A 12960-nucleotide genomic window follows, 5' to 3' on the forward strand; every position below is an offset into this window, starting at 1 on the left:
AAATATAATGGATATAAAAGGAATATTTGAAAAGAGTCATGAGTGAATAGAAAACGGTAGTTGGGTGGGACGAGAGCGAGAAGAAGAGCGGGACCCTGAATATGAAAAGGGAGCGAATTCAAAAGGTGGCGCTCATGGAAGGGTGGGACCCTGCTAGGGATAACGAAACCAACTATCCCCGCTGACGAAAGTGCCAACGAGGACAAGTCTGTCCTATAAATTAGATTTGTTTTTTTTTGTATGTTTTTTTGTTTTGTTCAATCCGTCCCCTGGCTTATCGGGTCGGAAACACCCCTGACTTCCCCGTGAGCTAGCTGGGAACGATAGGCCAGGGTGGCAAAGAGGCGGATCATAACATCTGTTACGCCATTTCCGAGTCGTCTGTTAATTAATTTTATAATAAATGTTAAAAATGCTTAAAAATACTAAACGGAATATCGAAATTAAGGTATTTGATGTCGGATCATGAGCAAAATTGTACGAATAATCAAACCCAAGCAGTTGGCGCTCTTTCTTCCATCGATAGTTGAAGAAACATCGATGTATCGATAGTAACAATGAAGTTTTTCAACCTTCAGCAGCTTTACTTGAACTCCGCGGAATTTTCGTTGCAAATACTATTTGCCATTTTTACAGTGAAAATAAAGTGCTTTGTTTTTCAAAAACTTAATCTTTTCCACAGAAAAAAGAAGGTAAATATGGTAAATGGTAGATTTTTATATATTTTATTCGAAATGTGCGGCTTGCCAGGCAATTAGTGGATGAATTTGAGGGCGCTTATGGTTTTTTAAGCCAACAAGTGCAAATGGCGATGGAGAATCATCAAAGTGCAATGAAATATTCGAAATATTTGCGGCACCGGCCTCTACACACTCGTGTTCCATGAGAGATGCCTCAGAGCAGAGAACTATCTCCCTTAAATATTTGGCAGCACAGAAAAAGTCGCCCAAAGTGAGACATCGCTTCTTCTGCGCAAAATGCAATGGATTGGATTGATATTTCTTCGATCCGCAGAAGTCTCACTTTAAGACTTCTGTGGGCATGTGTATGCCGGCATTTTTCGTTCACCAATACACAAAAAGATTAACCAGTGCTGCCAATAGTTCATCCACTGATACACACACGCACACACAGCACTCAAGCCTCCACGACCTCTGACTGGGCAGCACTGTCGTGGTAGGCGTCTGCGTCGGGCAGTAATTCCGAGAAACTTCAGCGTGTATTAGTAGACCACTCCGCATAAATAAAATAAATTTCCCATAAATCAATTTTTTTTGTGCAACCGATCGCCATAAACAAACGAACAGACGACTGGGAGCCGATTACTTCCATTTCGCTCGAAGCAGTGAAGGTTCTCGTTCAGCGGTGTTTCTTTCCAATAAACATTTTCATTTCTTTCTCGCACAAAAAGATGTCGGAGAATAGCTTCAACTCAAAGTATTTGGACGATGACGATGAGGACGATGCGATTGCTGCCTCTGAGGGTGTGTACCAATGAATCCTCTAAACTAAATATAATCCACGCGTTTGTCTCGCGCTTTAGGCAAAGTTTCGAGCCAGGTGGCCAAGCGCATCTGGCAGCCAACCATCGATGATACTACCCCTGGGGTCTGGGAGCCGCCCGAGAAGCCCCTGCCCCACGTGGAGGAGGATGCTCCGATGAGTGCCGAGGCCCTGGCGGAGGCTCTAGCGGTGAGCGAGACCGCCTCGGACTTTATACACGAAGTGGAGCGCTCTCTCTACGGCGACAACAGCAAGGAGAACGGCTCCGCCCAGTACTTCAAGGCGACCGAGAATTATTCGCTGTTTGGCGCCAACTACATGGGCTTGGAGGAGGACAAGAACAAAAAACCGCCGCCGGGCTTCGACCAAAGCTCCAGTCAGATTGCGGCTGGATCGGCCGGAGTATCCGGCCAAAGCTACTCGGGGGTAAGTGGTGCTCTAGGCTTTCAATGAATTAGGAATCGATGATTCGTTGGCTAGAATATGCCCAATATGCCCTCCTTCTTAGCTGTTCTGAGGAAAACCCCAACTCTATCCGTATTTCAGGGACCCTCTTCATCCGGAATGGGCGGCATGGCAATGTCCCAGCAGCCGCAGCACAAGGCCGCGAATCAGCCAGGACCTGCAGCGCTGCTTCCACAGCAGCAGCAGCATCCGCGTCATCCTTCGCCAGCGACAGTGCCCAGGGTCATAGCCGAGGCAGCAGCTCTGGCTGGAGCTGGGGCTGGCATCGACATTGGCCTGCACGCCCATGGACATCTGCCCAGTGCCACGGAAATGGCCATCGGACACATTTACCAGGAGCTCATGGGCATGAATTTCAATCAGGCCAATATACAGCAGCAGCAGCAGCAACACCACCACCAGCAGCAGCAGCACCACCACCAGCAGCAGCAGCAGCAGCACCACCACCAGCAGCAGCAGCAGGCGGCTCTGAAGCAGCAGCAGCAGGCGGCTCTGAAGCAGCAGGCGGCTCTCCTCTCCTACGGCCAAAAGGCCGTAACAGCAACTGGCATAGTCCCTGACCCACGCGACGTATGTTCTCAAAGCGGTGTTTCTTGCGTATCGTGCCCGTTTGCGTCGCCAGGTCCACTTCTGGGACAACTAGAGTACGGCCAGGACATTACACTCCACACCCACAGATTAGATGACTAGTTTTAAAATATTTTGTTTGTTTGTTTTGTCGAGTTTGTTGTCGTCTCCTTTGGGCTGATGACCGACAGCATAGCAAGGCGTACTCTTAAACAGTCTTCAAAGTTATTTAGTTCTACGACACACACATTGCGGTCCGCCTCAGCAGATGGATCCCTGTGCCTGTGCCCAGAATGTCGCGGCTCCGCGCGTACTGGAGTCCGATTCCACACGAGGGCGAGGCATGAGTTCAATATCTTCTTGTTGCTGCAGAGCGCCTCCCGGCTGCTGGGTTTTTGCAATGATTAAAATGACCTTCATTCCCTGATGACAGACAGTCACTGGAAAACGGTCAAACTGGTCAAAAGACCAGTCCAACGCCTTCCTCTTCGAGGAGGACGTGCCCAGCTGTCCGTAGCACTTGCGGCCCCACATGAGGATCTCGTTGTTGCGGAGCAGCGCCGCATTGTGGGTCCAGCCGACGGCCAGCTGCCGCACGTCCTCCTCGAAGAGGAAGGCGTTGGACTGGTCTTTTGACCAGTTTGACCGTTTTCCAGTGACTGTCTGTCATCAGGGAATGAAGGTCATTTTAATCATTGCAAAAACCCAGCAGCCGGGAGGCGCTCTGCAGCAACAAGAAGATATTGAACTCATGCCTCGCCCTCGTGTGGAATCGGACTCCAGTACGCGCGGAGCCGCGACATTCTGGGCACAGGCACAGGGATCCATCTGCTGAGGCGGACCGCAATGTGTGTGTCGTAGAACTAAATAACTTTGAAGACTGTTTAAGAGTACGCCTTGCTATGCTGTCGGTCATCAGCCCAGAGGAGACGACAACAAACTCGACAAAACAAACAAACAAAATATTTTAAAACTAGTCATCTAATCTGTGGGTGTGGAGTGTAATGTCCTGGCCGTACTCTAGTTGTCCCAGAAGTGGACCTGGCGACGCAAACGGGCACGATACGCAAGAAACACCGCTTTGAGAACATACGTCGCGTGGGTCAGGGACTATGCCAGTTGCTGTTACGGCCTTTTGGCCGTAGGAGAGGAGAGTCGCCTGCTGCTTCAGAGCCGCCTGCTGCTGCTGCTTCAGAGCCGCCTGCTGCTGCTGCTGGTGGTGGTGCTGCTGCTGCTGCTGCTGGTGGTGCTGCTGCTGCTGCTGGTGGTGGTGTTGCTGCTGCTGCTGCTGTATATTGGCCTGATTGAAATTCATGCCCATGAGCTCCTGGTAAATGTGTCCGATGGTCATTTCCGTGGCACTGGGCAGATGTCCATGGGCGTGCAGGCCAATGTCGATGCCAGCCCCAGCTCCAGCCAGAGCTGCTGCCTCGGCTATGACCCTGGGCACTGTCGCTGGCGAAGGATGACGCGGATGCTGCTGCTGCTGTGGAAGCAGCGCTGCAGGTCCTGGCTGATTCGCGGCCTTGTGCTGCGGCTGCTGGGACATTGCCATGCCGCCCATTCCGGATGAAGAGGGTCCCTGAAATACGGATAGAGTTGGGGTTTTCCTCAGAACAGCTAAGAAGGAGGGCATATTGGGCATATTCTAGCCAACGAATCATCGATTCCTAATTCATTGAAAGCCTAGAGCACCACTTACCCCCGAGTAGCTTTGGCCGGATACTCCGGCCGATCCAGCCGCAATCTGACTGGAGCTTTGGTCGAAGCCCGGCGGCGGTTTTTTGTTCTTGTCCTCCTCCAAGCCCATGTAGTTGGCGCCAAACAGCGAATAATTCTCGGCCGCCTTGAAGTACTGGGCGGAGCCGTTCTCCTTGCTGTTGTCGCCGTAGAGAGAGCGCTCCACTTCGTGTATAAAGTCCGAGGCGGTCTCGCTCACCGCTAGAGCCTCCGCCAGGGCCTCGGCACTCATCGGAGCATCCTCCTCCACGTGGGGCAGGGGCTTCTCGGGCGGCTCCCAGACCCCAGGGGTAGTATCATCGATGGTTGGCTGCCAGATGCGCTTGGCCACCTGGCTCGAAACTTTGCCTAAAGCGCGAGACAAACGCGTGGATTATATTTAGTTTAGAGGATTCATTGGTACACACCCTCAGAGGCAGCAATCGCATCGTCCTCATCGTCATCGTCCAAATACTTTGAGTTGAAGCTATTCTCCGACATCTTTTTGTGCGAGAAAGAAATGAAAATGTTTATTGGAAAGAAACACCGCTGAACGAGAACCTTCACTGCTTCGAGCGAAATGGAAGTAATCGGCTCCCAGTCGTCTTTTCGTTTGTTTATGGCGATCGGTTGCACAAAAAAAATTGATTTATGGGAAATTTATTTTATTTATGCGGAGTGGTCTACTAATACACGCTGAAGTTTCTCGGAATTACTGCCCGACACAGACGCCTACCACGACAGTGCTGCCCAGTCAGAGGTCGTGGAGGCTTGAGTGCTGTGTGTGCGTGTGTGTATCAGTGGATGAACTATTGGCAGCACTGGTTAATCTTTTTGTGTATTGGTGAACGAAAAATGCCGGCATACACATGCCCACAGAAGTCTTAAAGTGAGACTTCTGCGGATCGAAGAAATATCAATCCAATCCATTGCATTTTGCGCAGAAGAAGCGATGTCTCACTTTGGGCGACTTTTTCTGTGCTGCCAAATATTTAAGGGAGATAGTTCTCTGCTCTGAGGCATCTATCATGGAACACGAGTGTGTAGAGGCCGGTGCCGCAAATATTTCGAATATTTCATTGCACTTTGATGATTCTCCATCGCCATTTGCACTTGTTGGCTTCAAAAACCATAAGCGCCCTCAAATTCATCCACTAATTGCCTGGCAAGCCGCACATTTCGAATAAAATATATAAAAATCTACCATTTACCATATTTACCTTCTTTTTTCTGTGGAAAAGATTAAGTTTTTGAAAAACAAAGCACTTTATTTTCACTGTAAAAATGGCAAATAGTATTTGCAACGAAAATTCTGCGGAGTTCAAGTAAAGCTGCTGAAGGTTGAAAAACTTCATTGTTACTATCGATATATCGATGTTTCTTCAACTATCGATGGAAGAAAGAGCGCCAACTGCTTGGGTTTGATTATTCGTACAATTTTGCTCATGATCCGACATCAAATACCTTAATTTCGATATTCCGTTTAGTATTTTTAAGCATTTTTAACATTTATTATAAAATTAATTAACAGACGACTCGGAAATGGCGTAACAGATGTTATGATCCGCCTCTTTGCCACCCTGGCCTATCGTTCCCAGCTAGCTCACGGGGAAGTCAGGGGTGTTTCCGACCCGATAAGCCAGGGGACGGATTGAACAAAACAAAAAAACATACAAAAAAAATCAAATCTAATTTATAGGACAGACTTGTCCTCGTTGGCACTTTCGTCAGCGGGGATAGTTGGTTTCGTTATCCCTAGCAGGGTCCCACCCTTCCATGAGCGCCACCTTTTGAATTCGCTCCCTTTTCATATTCAGGGTCCCGCTCTTCTTCTCGCTCTCGCCCACCCAACTACCGTTTTCTATTCACTCATGACTCTTTTCAAATATTCCTTTTATATCCATTATATTTTCTTATTTATCTTGTACATTATTAATTAATAATAATTAATAATCTAGGTTTATATAAAGGAAACAAATACTAACACAAAAATACTAACAAAAAAAAATAAACCCTATTTCGGCCGAGTTGGCAGCCCCCTTTGATAGAGGTTGTTGCTTCCTGATGCTTGCTGATGTTTACGTTTAATCGTGGTGTTTTTTGTATGATCGTGATATTTTGTTTAATTGTGGGTCGGACGGGTGTAGATGTGTGAAATGTGGTGATGTTATGTGATGTGTTATGAATGAGGGTATACATTGGTGGGTTGTGTGTGATGTGGGTGGATGAAGGTGGGTGTGTGTGAATCGTGTGTGTGTATTGCTGCTTTGAAGTCCGGATTCTTTCCCCGGGGGGGCTGGTGTGTGGGGACAGAAACGTGTCTCCAGTCGGTGCTCCGCTGACGGTCCCTTGGTGCCGGTGCTCCGCTGACGGTTCTCGCATCAGTTTCCCGGCCTGGCCAGTACCGGGATGCTGCTGCCGATGTCCGCCGCTTCTGCTGATGTTGATGCCTGCCGCTGATGTCTTGGTGGGATCGTCGTCTCCACGATCACCAATTTTGTTTCCTTTTTTTCTTTTAGGGCACGTGCGGCCTCCACTATTCTCCACCGGAAACTCTCCCTTTTCTTCCTCCTCGCCCCGTTTCCTTTTCTCCTACGCAACTCTGCCACTGCTTCCCAGGATCCACTATAGATGCCGCTGTCTCTTTCTTCTCCAGCCCTGATACCTATCGGCTCTGTCCAAAACCGCCCATAACACCACACTACCGTTTCCAGGATTACTCCGCCGAAACGGGAGTGCCAAGCTGGCGGGCTTTTTGAATTAAGGGGCCCCAAACGTAGGCCATCGCCCACACCCTGAGATTGAGAGTCTCTGGCTCCATCGACTGAGATGCCTGGGCTACTGCTTCAGATCCTTTGCGTGAAACACCCCAATACGTGAGCCTTGCAACGTCTCCAGCTCGTACAGACTGTTGCCCATACTCCGGATCACTCGGCACTTGACGTATTTTGGGCTGAACTTCGCGTTGATGTTGTTTTTAAATTTGCTCAACACGAAATTCCGCTTATATATCTCCTGACCCGGTGAGTACCTAATTTCTCGAGCTTTTCGATTATACCTGTTCTTCGCTCTGTTGTAGGCTTCATGAGAGTTTCCTCGGACCTCATCTCGGACTATCTCCATCTTGTCACTCCTCGCCAAGGGTGACATTTGTGCATCATTTAGGGCGCCCAGTCTGCGTGCCAATTTATAATCTCGGCCGCTAGTAAACATGTGCTGCCCAAACAACACAAAGTATGGCGACGTCCCGATACCCGTGTGTATAGCGCTCCTAGCCACACACTGGATCTCCGTCAGCTTCTCGTCCCAGCGCGTGTGATCCTCACTAGCGTATGTCCTTATTGCTGCCAGTACAGTCTGGTTCACTCGTTCGGCCGCGTTCGCCTGCGGTGCATAGTTCCCCGACTTCAGGTGCGTTATGCTTCTCCTATCCAGGAATTGAGAAAATTCAGCTGACACAAATTGCTTTCCATTATCGGTATGCACTATTTCAGGCACGCCAAACTGCGCGAAGACCTCGGCGTGCAAGAATCGGATCACGGCCGAAGACGTCGCCTTAGGCAAAGCCTTCAACCAGACATATCTGGACATGTGATCGAGGACTATTAGTATGACCACATTGCCACTTCGAGTCCTCGGATATGGACCCAGGAAATCCAGGTACAGTTTTTGAATCGGCCTCTCGGTTCTGGTTTCGGCCCCCATGAGTGGACGGTGAACCTGTGTTGAATGTTTTGTTTCTTTGCAGGTGTTACAATCAGCCACATATGCCTTCACCTGCACGGTCATCCGGGGCCAATAATAGAACTGTCGCAGCCGTCCCAGTGTCCTCGCGATCCCAGACGACTGGGAGCCGATTACTTCCATTTCGCTCGAAGCAGTGAAGGTTCTCGTTCAGCGGTGTTTCTTTCCAATAAACATTTTCATTTCTTTCTCGCACAAAAAGATGTCGGAGAATAGCTTCAACTCAAAGTATTTGGACGATGACGATGAGGACGATGCGACTGCTGCCTCTGAGGGTGTGTACCAATGAATCCTCTAAACTAAATATAATCCACGCGTTTGTCTCGCGCTTTAGGCAAAGTTTCGAGCCAGGTGGCCAAGCGCATCTGGCAGCCAACCATCGATGATACTACCCCTGGGGTCTGGGAGCCGCCCGAGAAGCCCCTGCCCCACGTGGAGGAGGATGCTCCGATGAGTGCCGAGGCCCTGGCGGAGGCTCTAGCGGTGAGCGAGACCGCCTCGGACTTTATACACGAAGTGGAGCGCTCTCTCTACGGCGACAACAGCAAGGAGAACGGCTCCGCCCAGTACTTCAAGGCGGCCGAGAATTATTCGCTGTTTGGCGCCAACTACATGGGCTTGGAGGAGGACAAGAACAAAAAACCGCCGCCGGGCTTCGACCAAAGCTCCAGTCAGATTGCGGCTGGATCGGCCGGAGTATCCGGCCAAAGCTACTCGGGGGTAAGTGGTGCTCTAGGCTTTCAATGAATTAGGAATCGATGATTCGTTGGCTAGAATATGCCCAATATGCCCTCCTTCTTAGCTGTTCTGAGGAAAACCCCAACTCTATCCGTATTTCAGGGACCCTCTTCATCCGGAATGGGCGGCATGGCAATGTCCCAGCAGCCGCAGCACAAGGCCGCGAATCAGCCAGGACCTGCAGCGCTGCTTCCACAGCAGCAGCAGCATCCGCGTCATCCTTCGCCAGCGACAGTGCCCAGGGTCATAGCCGAGGCAGCAGCTCTGGCTGGAGCTGGGGCTGGCATCGACATTGGCCTGCACGCCCATGGACATCTGCCCAGTGCCACGGAAATGACCATCGGACACATTTACCAGGAGCTCATGGGCATGAATTTCAATCAGGCCAATATACAGCAGCAGCAGCAGCAACACCACCACCACAGCAGCAGCAGCACCACCAGCAGCAGCAGCAGCAGCACCACCACCAGCAGCAGCAGCAGGCGGCTCTGAAGCAGCAGCAGCAGGCGGCTCTGAAGCAGCAGCAGCAGGCGGCTCTGAAGCAGCAGGCGGCTCTGAAGCAGCAGGCGGCTCTCCTCTCCTACGGCCAAAAGGCCGTAACAGCAACTGGCATAGTCCCTGACCCACGCGACGTATGTTCTCAAAGCGGTGTTTCTTGCGTATCGTGCCCGTTTGCATCGCCAGGTCCACTTCTGGGACAACTAGAGTACGGCCAGGACATTACACTCCACACCCACAGATTAGATGACTAGTTTTAAAATATTTTGTTTGTTTGTTTTGTCGAGTTTGTTGTCGTCTCCTCTGGGCTGATGACCGACAGCATAGCAAGGCGTACTCTTAAACAGTCTTCAAAGTTATTTAGTTCTACGACACACACATTGCGGTCCGCCTCAGCAGATGAATCCCTGTGCCTGTGCCCAGAATGTCGCGGCTCCGCGCGTACTGGAGTCCGATTCCACACGAGGGCGAGGCATGAGTTCAATATCTTCTTGTTGCTGCAGAGCGCCTCCCGGCTGCTGGGTTTTTGCAATGATTAAAATGACCTTCATTCCCTGATGACAGACAGTCACTGGAAAACGGTCAAACTGGTCAAAAGACCAGTCCAACGCCTTCCTCTTCGAGGAGGACGTGCCCAGCTGTCCGTAGCACTTGCGGCCCCACATGAGGATCTCGTTGTTGCGGAGCAGCGCCGCATTGTGGGTCCAGCCGACGGCCAGCTGCCGCACGTCCTCCTCGAAGAGGAAGGCGTTGGACTGGTCTTTTGACCAGTTTGACCGTTTTCCAGTGACTGTCTGTCATCAGGGAATGAAGGTCATTTTAATCATTGCAAAAACCCAGCAGCCGGGAGGCGCTCTGCAGCAACAAGAAGATATTGAACTCATGCCTCGCCCTCGTGTGGAATCGGACTCCAGTACGCGCGGAGCCGCGACATTCTGGGCACAGGCACAGGGATCCATCTGCTGAGGCGGACCGCAATGTGTGTGTCGTAGAACTAAATAACTTTGAAGACTGTTTAAGAGTACGCCTTGCTATGCTGTCGGTCATCAGCCCAGAGGAGACGACAACAAACTCGACAAAACAAACAAACAAAATATTTTAAAACTAGTCATCTAATCTGTGGGTGTGGAGTGTAATGTCCTGGCCGTACTCTAGTTGTCCCAGAAGTGGACCTGGCGACGCAAACGGGCACGATACGCAAGAAACACCGCTTTGAGAACATACGTCGCGTGGGTCAGGCACTATGCCAGTTGCTGTTACGGCCTTTTGGCCGTAGGAGAGGAGAGCCGCCTGCTGCTTCAGAGCCGCCTGCTGCTTCAGAGCCGCCTGCTGCTTCAGAGCCGCCTGCTGCTGCTGCTGCTGGTGGTGGTGCTGCTGCTGCTGCTGGTGGTGGTGTTGCTGCTGCTGCTGCTGTATATTGGCCTGATTGAAATTCATGCCCATGAGCTCCTGGTAAATGTGTCCGATGGTCATTTCCGTGGCACTGGGCAGATGTCCATGGGCGTGCAGGCCAATGTCGATGCCAGCCCCAGCTCCAGCCAGAGCTGCTGCCTCGGCTATGACCCTGGGCACTGTCGCTGGCGAAGGATGACGCGGATGCTGCTGCTGCTGTGGAAGCAGCGCTGCAGGTCCTGGCTGATTCGCGGCCTTGTGCTGCGGCTGCTGGGACATTGCCATGCCGCCCATTCCGGATGAAGAGGGTCCCTGAAACACGGATAGAGTTGGGGTTTTCCTCAGAACAGCTAAGAAGGAGGGCATATTGGGCATATTCTAGCCAACGAATCATCGATTCCTAATTCATTGAAAGCCTAGAGCACCACTTACCCCCGAGTAGCTTTGGCCGGATACTCCGGCCGATCCAGCCGCAATCTGACTGGAGCTTTGGTCGAAGCCCGGCGGCGGTTTTTTGTTCTTGTCCTCCTCCAAGCCCATGTAGTTGGCGCCAAACAGCGAATAATTCTCGGCCGCCTTGAAGTACTGGGCGGAGCCGTTCTCCTTGCTGTTGTCGCCGTAGAGAGAGCGCTCCACTTCGTGTATAAAGTCCGAGGCGGTCTCGCTCACCGCTAGAGCCTCCGCCAGGGCCTCGGCACTCATCGGAGCATCCTCCTCCACGTGGGGCAGGGGCTTCTCGGGCGGCTCCCAGACCCCAGGGGTAGTATCATCGATGGTTGGCTGCCAGATGCGCTTGGCCACCTGGCTCGAAACTTTGCCTAAAGCGCGAGACAAACGCGTGGATTATATTTAGTTTAGAGGATTCATTGGTACACACCCTCAGAGGCAGCAATCGCATCGTCCTCATCGTCATCGTCCAAATACTTTGAGTTGAAGCTATTCTCCGACATCTTTTTGTGCGAGAAAGAAATGAAAATGTTTATTGGAAAGAAACACCGCTGAACGAGAACCTTCACTGCTTCGAGCGAAATGGAAGTAATCGGCTCCCAGTCGTCTGTTCGTTTGTTTATGGCGATCGGTTGCACAAAAAAAATTGATTTATGGGAAATTTATTTTATTTATGCGGAGTGGTCTACTAATACACGCTGAAGTTTCTCGGAATTACTGCCCGACGCAGACGCCTACCACGACAGTGCTGCCCAGTCAGAGGTCGTGGAGGCTTGAGTGCTGTGTGTGCGTGTGTGTATCAGTGGATGAACTATTGGCAGCACTGGTTAATCTTTTTGTGTATTGGTGAACGAAAAATGCCGGCATACACATGCCCACAGAAGTCTTAAAGTGAGACTTCTGCGGATCGAAGAAATATCAATCCAATCCATTGCATTTTGCGCAGAAGAAGCGATGTCTCACTTTGGGCGACTTTTTCTGTGCTGCCAAATATTTAAGGGAGATAGTTCTCTGCTCTGAGGCATCTATCATGGAACACGAGTGTGTAGAGGCCGGTGCCGCAAATATTTCGAATATTTCATTGCACTTTGATGATTCTCCATCGCCATTTGCACTTGTTGGCTTCAAAAACCATAAGCGCCCTCAAATTCATCCACTAATTGCCTGGCAAGCCGCACATTTCGAATAAAATATATAAAAATCTACCATTTACCATATTTACCTTCTTTTTTCTGTGGAAAAGATTAAGTTTTTGAAAAACAAAGCACTTTATTTTCACTGTAAAAATGGCAAATAGTATTTGCAACGAAAATTCCGCGGAGTTCAAGTAAGGCTGCTGAAGGTTGAAAAACTTCATTGTTACTATCGATACATCGATGTTTCTTCAACTATCGATGGAAGAAAGAGCGCCAACTGCTTGGGTTTGATTATTCGTACAATTTTGCTCATGATCCGACATCAAATACCTTAATTTCGATATTCCGTTTAGTATTTTTAAGCATTTTTAACATTTATTATAAAATTAATTAACAGACGACTCGGAAATGGCGTAACAGATGTTATGATCCGCCTCTTTGCCACCCTGGCCTATCGTTCCCAGCTAGCTCACGGGGAAGTCAGGGGTGTTTCCGACCCGATAAGCCAGGGGACGGATTGAACAAAACAAAAAAACATACAAAAAAAAACAAATCTAATTTATAGGACAGACTTGTCCTCGTTGGCACTTTCGTCAGCGGGGATAGTTGGTTTCGTTATCCCTAGCAGGGTCCCACCCTTCCATGAGCGCCACCTTTTGAATTCGCTCCCTTTTCATATTCAGGGTCCCGCTCTTCTTCTCGCTCTCGTCCCACCCAACTACCGTTTTCTATTCACTCATGACTCTTTTCA

General features: G+C 50.1%; 3 protein-coding genes across 6 annotated transcripts; 1 reads left to right on the forward strand and 2 right to left on the reverse strand.

The window, feature by feature from the left end:
- Positions 1–358: 358 nt before the first annotated feature.
- Positions 359–2668, forward strand: LOC117187401 (myb-like protein Q). 2 transcript variants are annotated; one of them, XM_033390004.1, is made up of 4 exons: positions 359–692; positions 1412–1484; positions 1544–1929; positions 2050–2668. In XM_033390004.1, the coding sequence occupies exons 1-4, from the start codon at positions 558–560 to the stop codon at positions 2656–2658; spliced, it is 1203 nt and encodes a 400-aa protein (XP_033245895.1). In that variant the 5' UTR covers positions 359–557; the 3' UTR covers positions 2659–2668. The 2 variants fall into 2 exon arrangements, with proteins under 2 accessions (XP_033245895.1, XP_033245896.1); XM_033390005.1 differs by lacking the exon at positions 359–692 and having other exon boundaries at positions 744–1484.
- A 746-nt stretch (positions 2669–3414) lies between these two features.
- LOC117187395 (myb-like protein Q) lies at positions 3415–5817 on the reverse strand. 2 transcript variants are annotated; one of them, XM_033389994.1, is made up of 4 exons: positions 5475–5817; positions 4683–4755; positions 4238–4623; positions 3415–4117 (listed from the first exon to the last, which is right to left on the reverse strand). In XM_033389994.1, exons 1-4 carry the CDS (start codon positions 5607–5609, stop codon positions 3509–3511), a joined length of 1203 nt encoding a protein of 400 aa, XP_033245885.1. In that variant the 5' UTR covers positions 5610–5817; the 3' UTR covers positions 3415–3508. The 2 variants fall into 2 exon arrangements, with proteins under 2 accessions (XP_033245885.1, XP_033245888.1); XM_033389997.1 differs by lacking the exon at positions 5475–5817 and having other exon boundaries at positions 4683–5449.
- Positions 5818–10328: 4511 nt separating this feature from the next.
- LOC117187407 (myb-like protein Q) lies at positions 10329–12639 on the reverse strand. 2 transcript variants are annotated; one of them, XM_033390017.1, is made up of 4 exons: positions 12296–12639; positions 11504–11576; positions 11059–11444; positions 10329–10938 (listed from the first exon to the last, which is right to left on the reverse strand). In XM_033390017.1, the coding sequence occupies exons 1-4, from the start codon at positions 12428–12430 to the stop codon at positions 10339–10341; spliced, it is 1194 nt and encodes a 397-aa protein (XP_033245908.1). In that variant the 5' UTR covers positions 12431–12639; the 3' UTR covers positions 10329–10338. The 2 variants fall into 2 exon arrangements, with proteins under 2 accessions (XP_033245908.1, XP_033245911.1); XM_033390020.1 differs by lacking the exon at positions 12296–12639 and having other exon boundaries at positions 11504–12267.
- Positions 12640–12960: the final 321 nt, after the last annotated feature.

This window comes from Drosophila miranda, chromosome XL, assembly GCF_003369915.1.
Source record: "Drosophila miranda strain MSH22 chromosome XL, D.miranda_PacBio2.1, whole genome shotgun sequence".
In the NCBI taxonomy this organism is placed as follows: domain Eukaryota; kingdom Metazoa; phylum Arthropoda; class Insecta; order Diptera; family Drosophilidae; genus Drosophila; species Drosophila miranda.